A 22,540-nucleotide genomic window follows, 5' to 3' on the forward strand; every position below is an offset into this window, starting at 1 on the left:
AGTTATTCAAAAGGCACCGTTATGAACTTAGGGTGAATATATAGATAGATGGATAGATTATATAGGGAGCATAGTACAATCTGTAAGCTGTAGATCAGAGGCGTGCAAGAACCGTTGAAACCGAATAAACGTCTAATGAAACATGTACGTCAACGGTCAAAACGCTACCAGAACAAACTTATTTTGACGTTTATTTGGTTTCAACGGTTCTTGCACACCTCTGCTGTAGACACCTAGGCTCTATTTGAACCCCTTATGTCTATCTAACAAACCTTACTCCAATTCTTTTAAAAGCTGGCTGAACTGCAGAACATCCTGAGCTGCCGGTTTTTTGACATCCTCCAGTGTTAGCACTTCTTTCTTAAAGATTTTAATTCTCTAGGTGAATATATAAATAAATACGCTTATCAAGTGAACCATGAATCGCAGATCAGTTGATCGTGCCTATCATAGCCTTTGATCACCTGATCTTAGCCCTAGTAAACCATCATTGGCACATTTGCCCACCTGACATTTTGAATTTTGACGTTTAATCTCACCCGATGATTCCCGAAACACCACGAAGATTTAAATTCACACATGTAACGTTTGGTACCGAGAACTTTCTGTGCGACCTTTTGTTGTTTGATGCGATGAAGTTGATTCCAGTGCGACCATTCGTCTATTCTAAGAAACCTCATGGGTCTAATTGGCTTCTTGGCTGGGACACTGCTAAAAAAAAGGCAAATTTTGAACGATTCTCCTCATCTTTGGTGTTTACAGTGTCTCGGCCCCACTCGCAATCACAATTTGTGCTTGTGCGCGTGACGATCAGCTTTTTTCTTGCGCAGAGTCGCGATCGCGGGTCGCTTCAGCATCGTGAGTTGCTTGACTATTCAGTTACCTCCAGTCGATCGAATCAAACAGGTGAGGTGTTTTGCTCTCACGTGTATATAACTCTTTTTGCTCTTCCACCTCTTAACACACACAAACTCGCGATATTCACCTTTACGTTGGCGCATTTTGCACGCTTCCATAATTTTCCGTCTGCACATCGGTGCATCATCAAATGCACTTTCTATGGGTTTTTGGGTGATGTATCTTCAGGTGTTGAGGGCAAGTGTCAATTTTCTGGGTAGAAAATCGTGCCCTGTGTGCCGATTCGGGGGGAAAAGGTGTCGCATCTGGAGTTGGGGAGGACCTGTAGTTGTGTCTGTGTGACGATGAAAAATATGTGACTGCTGAACAATGTTATATAATCGTGCTGGGCGTTTATTACATTACTTAAATAATCTCCGTGGATTTTTGCTATATTCAGCAACAAGTGATTTGGGTGTGATCGCAAGATAGAAACCTCTCTACGCATTCCATCTCTACGCACTTCATCCCACATCCATTATAGACATCTCTTGGCCAAACACTTCCAATTCATCCTCATCCAAAAAATGTTCCAAAAAAAAAGGTTCGTGGTCAGTTGTGTGCTATAAGACGCTTGCAACATCTTCTGTATAAGCAATTCCCCTGTGAAGATACACCCGAAATACCATTGAGAGTAAAAGTGGTACGCGAGTTTCTTTTGTTGCGGTACGGGAAATGGTAATTTTCACCCAGAAAATAATACCCAAGAAACAATATGGCTGTCTAGTAGAACCGAAAGTTTTAGAGATCTAAAAATCCACCTTTAGACGGATTATAATATATTTCTCGGTTTAAAAGCCTGTAGGATGCTACTACACTCTTATAAGTATGCAAGTCATATTAGCTATCATGAGTATAATGTGTACACCACTTCCGAGCAATACTTCTTCAGCATTTTCATAAGAATACTTTAAGACGACATGGTTCTGTAATGTGAAGAAGTTACAAAAAGTTAATTTTGAAAAAAAATCAAGTGAATCTTTTATTTGATCTTATAGTGTTCTATAAGTAAAACGTTCTATATAGAACTGTAATCCTAAAGTCAGCTTGTATGACTCCTTGTTTGGTTACACTGCCGCGTAACCTCTATAAGTGACCCACTATAAAAAAAAATAGTGAACTATAAACTTAAATTCAAAAATCTCTAGTATCTTGAGTACCTTTCGGTGTCACCTGATATAGTAACCACTAAATAAGAAATTATAGAACCATATTTCTGTAAGGCCTTCCTCTACATAAGGGCCCATTAAGCCTAATAAAAAGTGAAGCTATTTTTCACAATTCGTTGTAAAAATTTTGAAGATATTGCACCGCGACTTAAACAAATTTGCTCGTATGATTTGTATTATTTTGGCGAGCATTATGAAACATCTATTTTTAGATAGCTTTTAATGCACGAATTCGAAAAATATCAGACTGATAAGTCAATTCTCTTTAGGAAAAAACTTGCCAATAGTCTTCAGTGCCTCTATGCAAAAACGTATGGAAAAATGAAATGTCGTGAGGCCCCTGGCCTGTACAATTCTTCATCTGATCGTTTTAGCGCCCACAAGTAAATTTGCGCACTGATAAGAAGCTTAGAGCCTTCTCCAAGCATTAAAATCGAAAATACTCATTATAAGCCTATTAAAAGTCAATTACAAGGCATTTAAATCTCTTGTTTCTGTAAGGCGGTAATTTTGGTACTTGGAAAATGTTTCTTGGGACAGTTAAGCCCTGAAAGCGCTATTGATAAATAGAAACTCTCTGGGTGGTGCCTTATTGACGTTTTTGGCGGCTCTGTGTTTTCTTGTGGCCACACAGTGTGAAATCAACCAAATATAGCTTTTTTCTGATGGTGTATTAAGTTGAATATTAAATTCTCTCTCTGACCAAAGTGAAGCTTTTCCCAGCTTCAATTGTACTTGTGAGATGATCCAGTGTGAGAATCGACTCTAAACTTGGTCATGATGTCAACGCTTCTACATTATCATTCGAACATGGCACGCTTGAAGGTCAACACCATTTTTTTATTTATTCATTCAATTCTGTATAAAAATGTGCTCACTATTTGGCGCACTAAAATGTTAATTGAAGTGGATAAATTTACAAGTACATTGAGGGTCAAGAGACAACGAACAAGAAGTGACGATACTTATGGGCAAGTTCCCTTGAACATTTGCGTGAGGACGAATTGTCACGAAATTTACTCTTTCGCAGGGATTTTAAGTAAATTTCATTGCAATAAGCATTGTGTTGGAACTGAAGCTTATATAAAGTCTTGCGTTACTTCTCAGTATTAAATATTTGTTTTCGTATGATTCATTGTGAATCAACAACATCTATTCAATGCCAATTCTTTGCCCAAGAATATTTTTTTACTTACCATCCCTTTCTTGCCTGACTACCTAAAAATGATTATGTCGACGTCTCCATTCAATACCATTCTAAGAATACGTAGAATAGTTACTCTCAAACATTAAACACGACACCGAGCTGTACAACTACTGATAAATTAGACAAGCAGAATACCATATGATTGTCCTAAACTTATTTTAAAAGGTTTTTTCCTTAAAAGTCGTAATTCTGAATTAGTAGTTTTGAGTATTTTGAGTAGAACTTTCAATTAGCAATGCACAATATACAGTGTATTAGGTGAGATTCTTAACAATCTCACCTACTATAATCCTAACAAAATTTCATGTCGTCCGATCGACCTCAAACTTGGCCAAAATGTGTTTCAGCACTTCCTGATCACGAATATATATGTGGCTATTTTACGTTCCCGGCCGGCCGGCTGGCCGGCCGGCCGGCCGGCCGGCCGGCCGCTCTTTGGAGCTTAATAGCTCCTAAACTAAAAAAGATATCGACTTGCGGTTTTCGGCAAAGGTTATATATCGGGTGAAAATTGCAACTTGGTGCATTGACCCCCCACCCCCCACCCCTCCTTCCGCCATTTTGAAGACCCCCCTTTTTTTGTTTTCTCAATAGCTCCGCCCCTATGGCATCGAGCGGGCTCAAATTTTAGTATGTTATAGCTGGGCCTTAGAGCTTTCCATCAATACCAAACTTAAGGTCCCTCGACCCCCCTGACCCGAGCTATAAGGGTCCAAAAAAAATTTCTTAAAATGGCCATAACTCCGGTTCTAATTGTCAGAATTTAAAAAATGAGGGCTTTTTGGAAAGCTCTCGTGAAATGCCACTTCCTCTTCTAACATCGCAAGTTCATAAAACCACCGCTAGGGGCGCTATTATTAAAAAGAAAATTTTTAAATCTTAAAAGTTAAATAACTCAAAAATTCCTTATGCAATCGGGCTGAAATTTTAGTATGTTGTAGCCGTTGATCATACCTATCAAACAAAAAAAACCTTAAGTCGATCCATAACCCCTGACCCGAGCTATAAGGGGTCAAAGTTCGAACATTGACCGGCCTCTATCTCCGGTTCTAATTAACATATCGACATAAATTTTACCTTTTTGGTTTCGTCTCGATGAGCACTTTCAGATGGAAGTTCAAAAAGTCACCACAGGTGGCGCTGTGATAGCGTCAAAATTCATCGAAATTCAAAGTCACTTTTCTCAAAAACGGCATTGTGCAAGTTAATGAAATTTTAGTATGTTATAGTCCAGTCTAGGACGTTTCCAAAATGGTGCGTATGTGCGCTGTGGTTAAAACAGAACCGGAGATATGAGGGGTCAAAGTTCACAAAATTCAAAAAATCATATCTCCGGTTCTATGTGACCGATTTTGATGAATGAGGGCTTAAACGAAAGATCTCACCAAATGCTACAACTTTCTAGAATATTTGAACTTCGTGGAACCAACACCAGGGGCGCCACAGTCGAAAAACCAATTTCAATATCACATAACCTCAATTATCTCGACTGTCGCTGAACCGATTTTGATGATTACTTCGACATAATTGTAGAGGACATTTGTCTCTACATTTCGTCCATACATCATTTTCCACTCAGACTACGCTATCACTCCGATTTTTCCGTTTAAGTGTGAAAAAATTGATTTTTCCCATAATAACGCTTTGAAATCACTCAGATGCCAATTTGACTGCCTCTACTCCACCAAGACACTTAAAATAGGGTTTTAAATGGAAAGTCCCACAAAATACAACAATTCTTTGATATAGTTGAAGTTCAACAAATGACTACTTGGGGCACTCTGGATGAAAAAACAAGTTAAGAAACAAAAAACCTCGATTATCTTGGCTTCTGAGTAATCGATGAGATCATGTTCTATGGAAAAATTATAGAGAACATTCTGGTCTACATTTCACCCATATAACACTTTTCTGTCAGTTCATCCAAATCCTTGATATTTTGGTTTAAATACAAAATTTGTATAATTTCACGAATTTTATTCAAAATAACTGAATGGCGTCTCCCAACTTCAGCTCTAAATCGAATTTGCATGCACTCCGAGTTAGCTCACGTTAAGAATCTCACCTACATAAGCCGGTTAGGATTATCTGTCCCTTTTTTGGGATTTTTTGAAAATGCATCATACGAGTTTTTTCCTCTAGACCCTTTTTAATCTTTCAACGGTATTTTCGTTTATGAACTAAATGTCCGCCTGGACAGCCCCTAAAACGTACCCAAAAATGCAAAAGAATCGTATGACGCGTTATCGATCAGTCCTAAAAAACTATTTTGGTGGGGAAGAAGGCACATTAATAATCCTCTGGTTGACTTACTGAGGGGTCGCCCAAAGGCTTCAAGTCAATATCTCAAACCAATCAGCACCCAGATCCCAGAATATAAAGAAAAAGAGAAAAATTGGTTTTATTGCTCCATTACGAATGTAGAGCGATTTAAACGATTTAACGATTTAACGATTTTAACGATTTAAAACGATTTAACGAGAAGAACTATCAAGCCCTACTTTCGTGCACCAAAAGTTTAAAAGAAAATCTAGTTAATAACATTAATTCCAGTATTATTATTATTATTATTAATCGTATCGGAATATATTTTTACAATATAAAAAATACAATTTGCATTGTATTTTTGGGAGTTTTTGGGAAGAGGCGGTTCATTTTATTACATTTTATCCCCTGTGAAAATGTCTGTATCTTAATATTCAGTTGCTTGCACCGGGCGGAACTCGAACTCACGACTGTGAGAGTAGAGTCAGAGATCTCATCCGCCCAAGACCCAGCGTCTGCCTGTTGCGCCACTGACATGCCCAATTCCAGTAGAATTTTCAAAAGTTACATCTCCACCGGATGGGTCCCGGTTAAAATCTTGTAAGCCAAAATCCCGAAAGCCAAAATCCTGAACGCCAAAATCCCGAAAGCCAAAATCCCGAATGGGCCGAAATCCCGAAAGCCAAAATCTCGAATTCTTAAAAATGTTATAGCTACTCCCACGATTGTATCCGTGCTTGCTGGAGGCAAAGGGAAATCTTCTGTGTGTTGAGAAATTATTTTATACATTTTCCCCATATAATTTCATCACTTTCAGGATTTTGAACATTCGGGATTTTAAGTTTCGGGATTTGGCTTTCGGGATTTTGGCCTTTTCGGGATTTGGCTGCCACCAAACCAGACGATTACCGAAATTAATAGATAGTAATCGGTTTTGATTACTAAGGGTTTCTAAATTAAACGCTAGAGAAATTGACGTCTTTATGTCACAAGTTTAGTGTGTAGGGGAGACAGGGGTAGAATTAGCCAGCAAATGAAGCTTTTTTTTCGCGCATGATTTGTGAAAAAATGATAAAGTTTGTCTAATGTTTTTATGTTTCATAAGTAGCATTAAGATATTGGCTGTATAAAACCGTATAGTTCAGAGCTCTCAAATCCTTGGCTTTTTCTAGAGAGGATAATGAAAAAAGTATGACACATTGGCTACACCTGCCCCGACCTGGGTAGATTTAGCCACTTTCGGGGTGCTATTTGCCACCAGTTTTCCAGACGAAATTTTAAAACTGGAAATACCAAGTGTTATTTCACTTGATAAACTGAAGCCCACTGATGCTAAATATGTAACTTAAACCTAATGAAAAAGACTTTAGCCGACTTTTTTATGACATTTTTGTAATTGCGGCAAAATTGATGAAAATATCCTGAAAAAATCTATTTCACAAATTTTTCATCCGAATGGCAATATTGCTTGGAATATCAATAGTACTCTTTCATCTAACAATTATCCATGTATTAGTGAAAAATCATTGATAGTTTTATCCGGCCACGGAAGAGTGGCTACAACTGCCCCGAGGGCTGTTTTAGTGTTTTTCATCTTATATAAAAAATTGGATAATTATTATCCAAGTGAAAAATATTTTTTAATTAGGTTTATTAAACCAGAAACGAGGTAAAACTATGAAATCTTGACTACAAACTCAGAAAACCAAATGCTGGTCCAAAAACTGAAACATCAAAACTGCAGTTTTATACCCATTTTATAAAAATGCTTCTAAATTGTAGGATAACAGGATCAGACTTATAAATATTTCTGGGAATATAGGGATGTGTTCCTGCTTTCATTAAAAAATACTTTGCTCAGTGTACATTTTAATGGAAACGAGAAAAATCCACTGTCTACTTCTGCCCCTGGCTAATTGTACCCCGGTCTCCCCTATAGGTCATAAGACGAACAAAAAGTGGCATAATTATTTTTGACGAGATGAAATTATGGTCTCAGGAATGATAAGGATAAAATTATAGCACTGTTGCCCTGAGAGACTGGAGATGATTAATTTATCCACCTTATCAGACCGAGTACATGGAGACCGATGTCTTCTCTTCCTTATTTCAATCAAGACTCACTTCTCCTCTTCACGATCACTCTCTACTGGGTGCCGTTCTATCAAGAGGAAAATACTCGTCATAACTTTCGAAATATGACCCTTCCAATATTTTTAGAAGCACCGGCTTCTGCAATACAAGATACTAAAATTTTATCGAAATCGCTTCATAAATACTGAAGATATTATCCGGAGTTATTTTCGATTATAACTCAAGTCAGGGAACATATAGGGAGGACGGCACCCAGTGTTAAAAAGATATCGACCTTATCTACAACATAATTAAATTTCATCGAAAATAATAGTCTAGTTTTCGAAATATTCAACATGGAAGATTAGAAAATCGATATGGCAAATCGGTCATCGTCGTCCTTGTGAACTGTTGCAATAGTAACAGTTTCTTCTGAGTGGCGTCTTATGGCATCAACACACTAGGAGCAATTTCTTTAAAAAATGCATTTTTTAAAAAAATTCCCATATTCTTGTAGGCAGAAACGTCCGATTTTTTTTTTGAAAAGACAATTTTTGACGAAAATTGTTTCTAGTATGTAGGCACCATTGGGGTTCAAATAGACTCAGTCAGAGTAATCCTCGCGAGTAGCCTGTAAAATTTGATAGTAAATGATTAGGTGAGGAAGACTAATCGATGTTCCTAAAATGATCTTAAGTGGATGACAGTTATAGTCGAGGACAGGGGCATGACATTTCCTATGTTTCCCATATATTTCTAGCGAGCCGTAATTTTTTTTGAGTTTATTAGCTGTTTTCTGTCATTGTAGAACGAATCAGTAAAAAATACTAATACAAAATAAAAGCCAATTTAATAACGAAAAGGCAACCGAAAACCCTAAATTGGCAGTATACGTAGTTTTGGAGATATCTCGTGAAATATGTACGAAAACAGGGATAAAATTACACTAAAACTGGTCGCAGTTTTCAGAGCTAATGTCACCCCCCTGGTCGAGGATCAGCCTGAGTCTATTTGGACCCTACCTTTCGTATAGTTACATAAATTCATGAACTGTTTTCCGTACATACAAAGCAAAAATCCTTCTCTAAAATGCGGTTAAGGTTTCTAAATATTATTTGTTAAGGAACCACAATTTAGACGATATGTGAAGTTTAGCTGGATCGTAATATCGTACAGTAGGAGTTTTGTTTTGTTTTTTTTTTAACAAATTTTTTTACTCCATATCGACTGAAGATTTAAAAGGAACAGTTGAAGCAAGACAACATTCTCCAGGGCTGACTTATGGGAAGGGTCGTCTGAATACACAAAGTCGCTATTGCTTACCGATATATCGATCCTTAGAATCGGTATTTTCAATCATATTAAATTAACACTCATTTAGTTCAATAAATCATATTAATTGTAATGGAATATAGCCTAACTATGTTAGTTTTAATGGTGATTTTCTCTTTTTTACGTTTCGGATTTTGGTTTGATTTTGATTTACCGTCAAACGGTTTAAAGTTCTACACTTGTTGCAAATCGTTAAGGGAATCTGACACAAGATACCAGAAAGAATTAGTTTATTAGTTTACCTATTTATCAAGTGAGGTTCTCTAAATAGCCCCCACTGTGTAAATTTCTAAGTTCTGTTCTTTTAAATCTTTTAAGTTTCTTTTAGGTTAAATTGAAAATAAACAATTTTTTGAAATAATTTCTTAGACAATTGTGAGTTTTGGAGAATTATTTCACATTAATTTTAAAAGGAACATAATCACTGTTAAATTTCGGTTAGTGAATTTATATAGAGAGCTTTAGAATATTTCTCACAAAAGTTACTCCATGATAAAGCTCAAAGTTTCAATTTTACTTAGTAAAACATTATCTTCAAAATTGTGAACTTTTCAGAAGATTTCAGTACTTAAGCACACCTTATACTACCTTACCACTTACCACTTGGATGTATTTATAAATAATTGTTTGGCTAAAGTTTTCCCTACATTTTCTCACTTTTCCAAGAATAAACCACTTTAAAATAAGAAAGAAAGAAAGTCCCATAGCAGCAATTCACCAATTTCTAAGAATACTAGAGACAATCTCTTAACCTAGGAAGTTTCTTCACCTTCCACTTGAGACTCAAAATTCAATATTTATCTCAAAATCACCTTCCGGTTTGAAGGAGGAAAGAAACATCATGACACTTTATGTTAGTAAAAGAGGTGTCTTTTCTATTTTGAAATTCAGGAAGACATTCAACATGACAATCACCGAAAAAGTGGTGTTTTTTTTCAACATCTGAATGTTTTGTTTGTTGCGGAATGGTAGAAAGGTGTTTTTGGCGGTGAAAATTCTCTGTGAATTAAGTGCTTTGAGAAATTTTTAAGTGGCGGCACAATCACAAATTGGGCTAGAAGAAGATGTTAAAATTTTTATGAGGTTCAGAGTTGAAATCCATTGTATTCCACATGGTGTATTTGACAAATTTTTAACAATTGAAAAAGTAATTCAATTGCAAATGAGATGATATTTGTTGATTCTTGTGGTTGGAGCAATTGTATTATTTTTTTTTGTTTCCCCCCTTACCTGTCCCCCCTTACCAAGGTCTTAGGCCTTTAGGCCTATTTTGACCAGTATCCTGTGTAGAAAATCCTTTTAAAAAACAAAAACGTTCACAAAAATATATACCAAAATCATCAATCTATAAAATTAAAATATCTCCCAAATACTGAGGAAAAACAATAAATATTTAAGACGGTACCCTTACACATTAATGGCCGTACTGGGCAATTGTATTATATTGGCCTTCTGGGAAAGAAAACCTGCTAAGGCATTCCACAAGTCATTTAATTAATTGCATGACGTCATTAGAGATGTTCAAGGCAATATTGCGTTGACATACGTCAATCAGATGTGCATTTGATGACCTATTTGATTAGAAAATGCAACAATCACCTCTATCTCTTAAGTTAAGAGACCTACCCATTTCCTGTCTATCCAAACAATTGTGGGCTTTTTTTTAAATCTTTTTCAATCATTGGGATCATTGGGCAATTAGGCGACTTTATCAAGCTATTTACATCAATTTCTGCAGCAAATCGCATGATTAGTGTTGTTTTCTGTGGGACGAGATTAGTGATTAAATCCCCTGAATGTGCCGTCAAAGTGATTCATTTGCCATCCACATTGAATCATACTCCTGCAAATACTTCCATCCCTGCAAAATTCAAACTAACACTCTCGCAGAATTTTCGACTGTAAACCATGAGGTATTCAGTCATTATTATTAATATAATTGCCAACAACTCCCACGATAAAGTCTCCAAAGACTTGTGAGAGAGAGAAGTAGTAAAAAAAGAGTCAACAATCAGCAAGGTTGACTCTTATGTGGCACAATTTACATTGGGAAGGTGGTACGGATGTTGAATAATACCTGGCGTATCAAAATAAACACCAGAATCATCTTATAAGCGCAAATTTTCTGTGGATGTGAATTTTTTTTAAAGCCCGTGGAAAAAGAAGAAGGGAAAACATAATTCGCAGAGTGCTCAAACAAAGTTTCTTCTCTATTATTCTCCGGATTTTTTTTTAAATTCAAATATGATGGGAAACATATCATTTAATAAAATGTAGAAGATTAATACAATATAAAGAGATTTTTCAGAAAAACTCATGTCTGGATTAGTAATCTATCACATTACTATTGGAAAATGTCCGCTTGAGGGCACTGTTTTCTCTCGCAAAATGGAAAAGTAAAAGAAATTCATATTATTCGAAGGCATGAACGTTCGAAGGGAGAGTTATTTTTCCTAGTGTAATTTACCACTTTAACTTGGGAAACAGATTAAGTAAAGCACGTTACTTGATTAAAGGTGACCATCACAGCCAATACACACCATCGAGAATCACGTGATAAAATTGATTAAATGCTTTAGAAATGGTGATTTCGATCTAAAGGACCAAAAGACCAAAAACAGTGAATGGCGCCTATCCGTATGCGATTTTTAAATAAATATTATGAACTTAGCTTTCCGGGGCATTAAACGAGCCTCGGTAAAATATTTTCAAGCATTTACATGACTTTGGACAATCAAAATGAAGGAAAATGGGTTCCGCATGAGTTGATTAAAAAACGGGCAAAAAATCAAAAATCCACTTCCAATATTTTATTTTATTGCGTGAAAGAAAAATTTTTCAGCATGGAAGTGATACAGGTGATAAGTGTTGGCTATTGTTCAAGTATCCGGGTATCCTAAACCCTAACCATTTTTGTTTTTATTACCTAGTGTTATTACTATATTACCTAGTGAAGATTAAAATTTGCAATCTTTACTTAGGGGAACTAACGAGGAGTTATGCTTTATTAGCTACCAAAATTGAGTAAAACTGTCATTAGGGTTTATTATCAACAACTTTTGATTGATTTTTCATTATTATTGCTCGAAAAACGGGCATAATAGGTGAAGCAACACAAGAGAGTGATATCGTAACACGACTACGTTGCATGGCCTTACACTTCTATGGTCCAAGTCTACATCAAAACGCGGAATTCGGATGTCCTACCGCCCCCGCTATATTTTCTAGATTTGACCCTTTCCGATAATCTCTTATTCCGGTCGATTTCACATGGCCTGACTAAGCAATACTCTGCCAATTTTAAAGAAATGGAAGATTGGGTGTATGCATGGTTTTGATCAAAGTAATGCCTCATGATAACTTCAGAGTATCCATTTATTGCCAAAGAAATAGCAAAAATTGTAGCTATCAAGAACCGGTATTTTAAATAAATTCTTTATGGTTTTTTTCCTGAAATTTTTCATGTTTTTTTGATCAAAAAAGAGCGGATTTTAAGTCGAGGACATAATAACTTCGAATTTAGTCAAATTTTAAATTGTTTGAGACCATACTCTTAATTTTCGATTTCTGTATCCATATTTTCAAATACTAAAATACAGTAAAATAAAAAGAAATCACATAAATTTGAATAAGCCGTGAAGCATTATTCATATGCGGTAGCAGCGAAAATCCCGAAAAGGCCAAAATCCCGAAAGACAAAATCCTGAATGTTCAAAATTCTGAAATTAAATTATATGGAGGAAAATGTTTAGAATAATTTCTCAAGACACAGAAGATTTCTCTTTGCCTCCAGCAAGCAATCGTGGGAGTAGCTATGACACTTTTAAGAATTCGGGATTCTGGCTTTTGGGATTTTGGCCCATTCGGGATTTTGGCTTTCGGGATTTTGGCGTTCGGGATTTTGGCTTTCGGGATTTTGGCTTTCGGGATTTTGGGGTTCGGGATTTTGGCTTTCGGGATTTTGGCTTTCGGGATTTTGGCTTTCGGGATTTTGGCTTTCGGGATTTTGGCTTTCGGGATTTTGGCGTTCGGGATTTTGGTTTTCGAGATTTTGGCTTTCGGGATTTCGACCGGGACCCATTCACATGTAGGGGGATGTGGGGCTACTGTGAGCTATAGGGCTATATTGAAAGGGGAAAGCGTCCTAATTTTGAACGACTCAAGCTTCGAAAAGTTCATTCTTTTCAATAAGTTTTTAATGAATTTGACCCACTATAATATTATTTTTTAATAGTTAGTCCATTAGCATCATAGAGAAGAGATTGCGTAGTTCGAAGCTTGAGTCTTCGAAGGTAGCGTGCTATCACCTATGCGATTTTTTCACATACTTTTCTTGAGGAAATTGGGTTTTAACGTAATGTAATTTGGAAACGCAAAACAATACTGGTTCTAAATTAAATAATGGTAAAGCCTAGCTTCATTTAGAAATATACGAAAAAATCGTATTTCAAAGTAACCCACCTCTCTCCCTAACTTTGTCTAATAGCTAGAGCTTGAAGATATTTCAGAACATTCAGAGTTCTAGCCAATAAGATAATTTTTTGAGGCTAAGTTTTTAAAATATTTATTGCAATGGGTTTAATTATCAAATAGAATATGGATAATGCTTTATTTACAATTTTTTCCTAAAATTCCTCCATTGCATATTTTCACCTGGAAAACTGCTCAATTGCTATCACTACATTTTTTTTTTTAACTATTCCTAACAAGACTTTGATGAAAGATACCAGGGAAAAGTTGAAGAAAAAAGTGTTATTAGAATTGGAATGCAAACAAAATGTTTACATCAGCTCTCTAAATAAAATTCTCGTAATAATTTTATTACTATCTGGTTAATGTTTTGGTTCGCTCTTTTATGATTTTGACGGTTAATGTGGTTTAGCAGAAAATAGAAATAAATTCTTTGACTTTTATACTGCAACAATTGATTGAAAATTATTAAAATATTTACAAAAAAAAAATAATTACTTAAGTGGGATGTCGGTATATATACTTTATGATTTCTAAACTTTAGTTATTACACTGCTCTCTATCTTTAAAGCCATAGAGCAATCATAAAGAGTCTGATCAAGTTTAATCCATTGTTACACTTTAAGCTGGATGGTAGAGAGAATAACAAATTGAGCAATTCCCACATAATTTATCGAGTGTTAGATGTAATTTATAAAATGAATTTTTCATATATCACCCTGCCTTTTTCTGCAACTTAATGGCCACTCGCGAGGTGAACTTCTCAATATTTCTCTTGTTTTGGGAAGTTTTATCTCATACAAAAACAACCAACAATGAGGCGATTTCTATCAATATTTTCCAATTCACTCTCTGTGACACAAATTTTTCTCCAAAATGCTCCATCATGTGGGAGAATTTTTAATTGTTCTCATTTCAAGTGTGACAATATCACCCAGCTGTTTCTTTATTGTCTGGGACTATTGGGTGAAACGATGCCCCCAAAGAAGTTGTTTTTCTCCAATCAAAAGACTCTCAATGGATTTCAATCAAAAACCTTGAGTCGTCATTTTTCTTTGCACTTGCAATTTTTCTGCAAGAAGCTCACAAGCGTGACTAATAATTTGCAGTGAAAATACTTTTCAATATATATTACAAAAAAACTATATGAGCAAATATGACTTGGCGATTTATGACACTTTCCTCTATCCACTGATAACAAACCACAATAGATTTCTATTAACATTTTTCTCTCCACACCAATTTCCCTCATTGAATTTTTCCATGCTTTTATTGTTGCAAACAGGTGGAAAAAAATCAACCAGCGAGAGAGTGAAGTGAAAAAGTGCTAAGCCATAGGTGAGAATCCTATGCTCAGAAATCATGGATTTATGAGACAGGATACAGTAAAAGAATAAAAGATTTTATTAACCAGTGAAAGGACACTGAAAGTAAGTCCGAGATGGACAAGCTTGATATGCAAAATGTTAAAATAACTCACAAAGGAGTACTGCAACACAATGCCGATGGCACAACTGAGATACAAAAGATTACCCAGGCAGGACTCGTTGCTAGGAGTCCCGAGGGGACAGCCGCCAAAGGGATGAACATCCGGGGCAATGAGGACCTCTGGGTGGAAATACAGGCGAATACATTCAAAAACTGGGTCAATGAACATCTCAGGGATACAGGAATGAGAGTGAGTGTCTGTTGTAACTAATTGTATAGTGACTAACAAGGGGCGAGTTATTTAAGATTTTTTTTGTACTAATAAGACGTGTTTATTATGTTTTAGGGGAAAGCGTGCTACCTTCGGATGACTCTAGCTTCGAAATATTCAATATTTCCTCTATGCCCCTAATGGATTTGACCCATGACTTTTTTCAGGAAATTTAAAGCATTGGACTAGCTTTTAAATTTAATTATATAATGGGTCAAATTCATTAAAAACATACTGAAAAAATAAATTGTTTAAAGTTTAAGTCGTCCGAAGGTAAGGCTCTTTTCCATAATTGTTTCAAAACTTTTTAAAATTTGAGTCTTCTGATATTACAGAAGTCAATTAATTGATTATTAAAATATTATTATCATTTAGGTATATTATTACTTTTTGGTGATCAATAATAATATTCCTCTTAAGACTTGAATTGTACTTATTATAATAAAAAATTACTGGATTCTTCACGTTACTTTCTAGGTTTTTTTCTAAGGAAAAATTACAGCTCTCAAAAGTTTCTGACGGCATAAACAGCCTATCGTTTATTCATTTAACTATTAAAATAACTGGTTTTTACTCTAAGCGACTAAAATGAGATAAAGAAAATATAGAGCCTAGTGTCAAAATTCTGTTAATGGAAGGCTTTCAGGCTTCGCACACACCCTGGCTTCGAATACTTCATATACAGTATCGGCCATAAGTTTCTTGACAAAGGTATGCTCGACAAATTAAGTAGAAAAATGATAGAAAAAAAACTTTATAAAATGTTGCAAATTACCTTTTTTTAACGTATTTTAAGTAATAATACAATCTTTTATTTAGACTGGAGTTGCTTACCCATGAAATCCAAGGAGTCAGCCAATCATTCTAACCATTATTGTATCACAATGCGCGATTGATTTTTTGTAATATTCGGAACATGTTCTCTTCAGAAACCAACGAATTCTGAAATTCTGAATGAGACATATCATAGGGGTCACTATCAGAGATATTTACAACGCGGTTACCAACCCTCTGTGAGTCGAAATCCTGGATCGGCCAGGAACGTTTTTCAGATGTACTCGTGCCTTGTCGCTATCAACTTTGACGATTTTATGTAAATGTTGTAGATATTTTCCATCAAATTTATAAATTAATAACGAAGATTCATTCCGACAGTATCTCTGGAAGATTTTCCTTTTTCAATTCTTTGTAACATGCCATTTTAACCTGAATTAAAATTTAAAAAAAAACATTATTTATCATTGCTTTCATGTGCATATATTGACCACTGAAAACTGTAGAAATGTGCAAACCGACTATTTGTCTCTCAAATGACATAACTTCGTAATATAACGTATGGTAAAAGATATTGATTGCACGTATTTGACCATTCTGAGCCACTTTTTTAAATTTGTCAGGAAACTTTTGGCTGATGAAAAATGATCAATTTTTAGAAATGAATTATTTTTCTATATGGAATCAAATTAATTAATTTTTTTGAAATACTTAAATAACATGTATAGACTACCAGCAACTCATTTGCAAAAAAGACAAATTTTAAAAAGTTATTTTTTCTATCAATTTTTCCACGTGATTTCTTGGACATACCTTTGACATGAAACTTATGGCCGATACTGTATTTTCCCCGTATTCTTTTAGTGAATCTGACCCAAGGGCAATATTTTTAATCGCTAGTCTTATTAAGTCACATATTTCCTGAAAAAATAGGTCAGATTCACTAAAGGTGTATGAAAAAAATATGAAGTGTTAGAAGCCAGATTGTGAGCGAAGCTGCTAAGCCTGACAGCTTCTCCCTATTCAAATACTATTCCGAAATAAAGACCAATGACTTTTATAGGACATAGGGCAAGATGCGGTAATTTGGAATAATCTCTAATTTGGAACTTTGAGATTTTCTGACAGTTTTAAATGGAAAAAGAAAAAAAAACAAAGAAGAAGTATTCTCAAATGTAAAGTCTTGTACTTATTCGTGATTTTCTTTTTCTCTTTGAACACTTGAAACACGGAGGAAATTCCAAAATTCCAAAATAGGCAAGATTCCGAATTACCATATCTTACCCTATGTATAAGGAGCTCGTTAGAAAACTTTAATATTTGAAGATTTAAATACACTCAGGTAAAGCTTAAATAGGTTTAATTTTTCCATATTAGTTTAATTACTAAAAAATGAAAACATTCTAATAGTTCAGTTTGGTTATAATGAGTTTGAAATTTTAAAAATAAAGCTCCTTATTTTCAGTTTTTAAGAAGTTATTTTATGTTAAAAAGTCAAAAAATTATTAGAGTGTTTAGGGCAGAATCACATTGACAATAAAATGGTCGCCGTAGCCTCGTCGTATTCCGTTAATTTACGCATTTTTATTGCAATTCTTACGCAAATTCTCGATTACCGTATTACCTTATCTTATACTCCGTGGCAATAGGTGAAAATGATATTAAAAAAATTGAAAAAATATAACGAAAATTCGATAAACCTTGAGCAAAAAAAACTTTACGAACAGTTTGTTTTGCTCACCGTTTATAATATTTTCGTTTTATTTTTTCAATTCTCTTAATATTATTTTCGCCTAGTGCCACCGAGTATGACATAAGGTAATACGGTAATCGGAAATTTGCGTAAAAATTACAATGAAAATGCGTAAATTAACGAAATATGATGAGCATTTTACTGTCAATGTGATTCTGCCCTTGATCTTTATCTTTGAAATTAATATAATATTTCGGATCAAAATTCTAAATATTTTTTTTAATAAATTAGAATAATAATGTTGTTGGAAATTTTAAACGAAAGTTAACCACTTTAGACTTATTTGACTAAATGCAATTTTGAAAAGTATTTTTCGTTTTTTTAAGTTCATATTTCATGTATATTCTTACATTATATTTTATTTTATTTTTCTTCAAAAATACAAAAATCAAAATTTAAAATTTAGTAAAATCAAAATGAATAATTTTTGCAAAAATCTATGTATTTTTTTCATTATTTAGCGCTATCTAGCAAATTGTAATATTTTCTTTCATAAATCAAATGAGTTTATTTGAATGTCCTTTAGTTTTTGATTTGCTTAAAATTATTTAATTAGTACCCACCATTTAAAACAAAATATATAAAAAAAAATTGAAAACAGGAGCTTTCAGTTAAATTGACAACCCCTTTAGAAAATGCTTAAAATACTTTTGCACTCTTTGAAGGTATCCGACTGGGCGGCAGACTTTACCGATGGGACACATTTATGTGCTCTCGTGGAATCCCTCCAGAAGCGACCACTGAAGCCCTCCTGGAATCACCGTCCAGCCAATCAGCATCACTTCCTGGAGAATGTTACTAATGCCCTGAATGCCATTGAAAAGGACGGGGTGAAGTTGGTGAACATCGGCAATGTAGACATTGTCAATGGGAATATTAAGTTAATCCTAGGCCTCATTTGGTCCCTGATTGTGCGTTACCAGATTGGCAGAAGCAAATTCCCGCCCAGGAAGCTGATGCTGGCATGGCTTCAGGCAGCACTGCCAGAATGCAAAATTTCCAATCTCACGACAGATTGGAATAGTGGCGTCTTCCTCTCAGCCCTGCTCGATTACTGTGAACCAGGACTCTTTCCACATTGGAGGAGTCTCGATCCTAGTCAATCCATCAAAAATTGTACGAATGCCATGAATATCGCTCAAAGGGAATTTGGAATTCCTAAAGTATTGGAGCCCGAATATTTGGCATCTCCCTGGCTCGATGAACTATCAGGCATGACGTATTTGTCGTACTTTATGAAGCCTGGTGGACCGGGATACAATGCCACTATGCGTTGGGTTAATACTCAAGTTCAGAGACCAGTGTCCAACTTTACGGTGAGTCTGCTGAATATTTTATTAAAGACTGCAAAAGAGATGAGACCCTTATTGAGCTTCGTACTGAAAATGCATGAAGTGTGTTTCATTTGGATGTTTCTTCTGCTTCTACAATCTCATGTTTTATTCCCTCAAATCAATTTCCATAGAATGCCTTCGGTCTAACTTCCCAAACTCTATTTAACAAATGTCCCATTGATTGATTGATTTTCAACCATGTCAAGTCCATCTGAAAAGACTTTTTTCAGTCATTTCGCCTTCAGTTGGCCAAAGCCAGTGCAAATATTTTCATAACTTTCCACCTCAATCATTTACATGCACAGAGCTTCAGACTTCCCTCCACCGCAGACCCATTAGGTGCTTCCATTCAAATGAAAGTTGTCACGAAAACTTTTTCTCTCAATTCATTTTTTGAGGGAAATTGGGCTTTTCAAACAAAGTTTTAAATTCTCCTGTTCATTATGTGGTCATGAATGAAGAGAAAATGCTTGGCTAATTACTTTCACACTGATTACCGATAAGAAAACAAGGCAAGGTCTTGCTATTCTCTGAACAGTGTCATTTACTTCTTATCACTAATTTGTATTTGGCTGCGGTGATTGATAGGGTAGGGAAATTCATGACAATGACTAAAAGAACCCGTAGTACAATCTTGTCTTTTGAACTTACTTGAACGTGCTTCTTCAGAAGGTTTTATTTTTTTTCTTGATTTTTTAAACACAGACCGATTGGAATGATGGTCGAGTTTTTTCTGAGATCATCAAGGGCTTAGGAGGTCCAGCTCCGGATCCGGACAAGCTGCGCCTCGATCCCTCCTATTGGGAGTCAAATATTAAGAAGGCAGTGGATGCTGGAGAGAAACTTGGGGTACGTCCAGTTCTCAGTCCCAAAGATATGGCCAATCCGGAGGTGGAACATTTGGGTATTATGGCCTATGCTGCTCATCTCCAGTGGGTTCCACCGAGACCTCCACTGTCCAACCTCATCGCTGTGCACTTGGAGAGTACGTCAGGACGCGTTGGGGAGCCCACACATTTCAGAGTGGAATTGCTGACCCATGACATTGAGCTAAGTAATGTACGAGCTTTTGTGGTGCCGCCGCATGAGAAGAGTCCACAGCTCGTGAGGCTAAATTCACGTGGGCAGGGCACCTTCGTGCCAGACAAATATGGAATGCACGAAATTGTCGTAGAAGTGGACGATGGAAGGTAATTTTGATCTAATTTTCTCAAGCAAAACACTCTTAAGGTGATCTGCAAAGATGTTAATATGCAATGAATAAAATTTACATTGAACATAATGAGATTGTGCGAAAGTGGAGGAATCAATTTCACACATAGTTAATTTTTCTTATAAATATATTTATATCTTTGCATTTCTACATTTAACTGCATTTTATTCAAATTTATTCTTTTGTTTACTTGGAGAAATCAATTTCTGCAAATAATCTTTTGAAGTATTTTACTAATTTTTTGATTTTATTTCCCTAGTCTCGGAGGTCACTTCTTTCGAGTACTACCAAGGTACATTCAAGTTGCCCCACCTGGGATGGCTCCATGTGCCCTTGGTAGTCTTGTTGAGGTGCTCGTGAATGCTACGGGAGCCCCAAAGTCCGAAGACATCCTCGTTACTGCCTACAGTCCAACGGCTCGAGCACTGAGGTGTCCACTGAAGAAGGTCGACGAAGGTCACAGTGCCATATTCAAGCCAGACGAAGCTGGCATCTGGGAGATCGCCATCACGTATCAGGGTCGACATATTCAGGGTGGCCCCTTCACATGTGCCGTATTTGATCCCAATGGCGTCACGGTTCATGGTCTCGACGGAGCCCTGCCCAATAGGGCTCACTCCTTCGAAGTCGACGCCCGAGGTGTTGGTGTATCCGGAGAACTCTATGTAGACATTGTCCATGAAAAGCACTCCTTGGTCTGTTCAGTGGAAAAGCTAGTTGAGAACAAGTACAGAGTAACATTTATGCCGCGTCAAAATGGCAAGTATCGGGTCTACATCTACTTCAACGGATATGACGTCAAAGGATCTCCCTACATCATGAGAGTGGGAACTAAAGGCCGATCCGGAAAAACAAGAAGTGGTTCACATAATGAAAATAAGTACCGTTCAGAGAGTCCCTCTGTTCACTATACAAGTACCACTTCTACAGCCAGACGATCCTATTCACCGCAGTTCTCACCACGTGAACGAGATGTCTATTCCCCGAAATCACCATCTCCCAGCAAAAGTTTTGGCACTGAGGTTTACTCTTCGTCAAACTACAAGAGCGATACCCGAAAGCATGTTGAGCGAACTTCTCCCAGTCATGATTACTACTTAAGCAGTGAATACCGCAAGACACCAAACCGGGATGATGTTGATCCCTACACAGCGTCGTATACCTCAAAACTCTTTTCCGATACTACCAAATTAAATTCCGTTTCACGTCGAGGAGACACCAGCAGTCCAATTTCAAGCCCTTTAACCATTCGAGGAAGTTCGGCCGTTAGGAGCAGCCCAGTTACCGTAACTACCACAACCAGGTAGTACTAGCACCTGATTAGCTGTATTCAAATTCAATTCCTAAATTGCAATTCTTATTTCTATTCAAGTAGATATGAATCAACTACGAGGAACATTACATCCAGTCCGAGATTGACGTCAAGCCCTAGATTGACTTCTGCATCTCCACCACCACTTAGACAATCAGCTTCTCCCAGTTTTATCACTTCATCGTCAATCAATAGAATCTCAAGTCCCGTACCCAGTGGCTTTGACTCTTCCCGGCTTGTTAAACAGCAGAACTCCAACTATAAGTCTTCTTATGTGTCATCTACTGAAAACGTTCGATCCAGCCCCCTACTGTCGTCTCCCCTAAGGCAAACTAGTGGCTCTCCCAATTCATTTGGGATAGACCACTCTTCCAATATCAGAGTGTCAGCAACCAAAAATGGAGCAGCCAGGAGGGATAGTTGGGATGCCATAAACAAAACGAAGCACATACTTTCTCACAATTCTCTCGAATCTCTAGCAAATATGACGGAAAATCAACTGAATACGGACATCACCTACACTCGACCACGCGATATTGATCATGAAACTGAAAGGAATACCCATTACAACAAGTTTGCTCTGCAAGAAGGCAGATTCAGTTCTAGCCCTACCGTTCCAACATCTCACTATTCATCCAGTACGGTTAAAGAGACCAGCGAACGTGTTATAACATCGGAGAGCAGCGGATACGGATATTCTTCACCAAGTAGATTTCTTCCCATTGATAAAGATGTAACCGGAGCTAGGGCCATCTTCGTGCAAAATATTCCAAATGGAGCACTAGGACGTCCAGTTGAATTTGAAAGTAAGTGTTCAAACATGGTATTTCGGTATTATTTTTTCTCTTCTTACTCAATCGTAAGGAAATATTTTTTAGTAATCCTACAAGTATTCATTACAAATTTTGCAAATGAAGAAATACCACTTAGGCATAGTAAAAATGCGTTGGAAAGTGTTTCTAACTTCCTAAATATTCTTGAAGAAGTCATGTTTAATGAGGCATTTAATTGAGTAACTTATCTATTACCCAATGTTTGCAAA

At 36.3% G+C, this 22,540-nt stretch overlaps 1 protein-coding gene across 2 annotated transcripts in view; it reads left to right on the forward strand.

The window, feature by feature from the left end:
• Nucleotides 1–877: 877 nt before the first annotated feature.
• The window catches only part of LOC129800303 (filamin-A), a 44,616-nt gene continuing 22,953 nt past the window's right edge, over nucleotides 878–22,540 (forward strand). Inside the window, exons 1-6 of one of the 2 annotated variants that reach the window (XM_055844588.1) lie at nucleotides 878–906; nucleotides 14,699–15,091; nucleotides 18,305–18,955; nucleotides 19,679–20,163; nucleotides 20,446–21,489; nucleotides 21,562–22,304. In XM_055844588.1, coding sequence (XP_055700563.1) covers nucleotides 14,855–15,091; nucleotides 18,305–18,955; nucleotides 19,679–20,163; nucleotides 20,446–21,489; nucleotides 21,562–22,304 — 3,160 coding nt within the window. In that variant the 5' untranslated portion in view covers nucleotides 878–906; nucleotides 14,699–14,854. Of the gene's footprint in view, nucleotides 907–14,698; nucleotides 15,092–18,304; nucleotides 18,956–19,678; nucleotides 20,164–20,445; nucleotides 21,490–21,558; nucleotides 22,305–22,540 lie in introns of those variants that run through there. The other variant, XM_055844587.1, reaches the window with a different exon arrangement.

The sequence above is a fragment of the Phlebotomus papatasi genome, chromosome 2 (assembly GCF_024763615.1).
Source record: "Phlebotomus papatasi isolate M1 chromosome 2, Ppap_2.1, whole genome shotgun sequence".
NCBI classification, from domain to species: Eukaryota; Metazoa; Arthropoda; class Insecta; order Diptera; family Psychodidae; genus Phlebotomus; species Phlebotomus papatasi.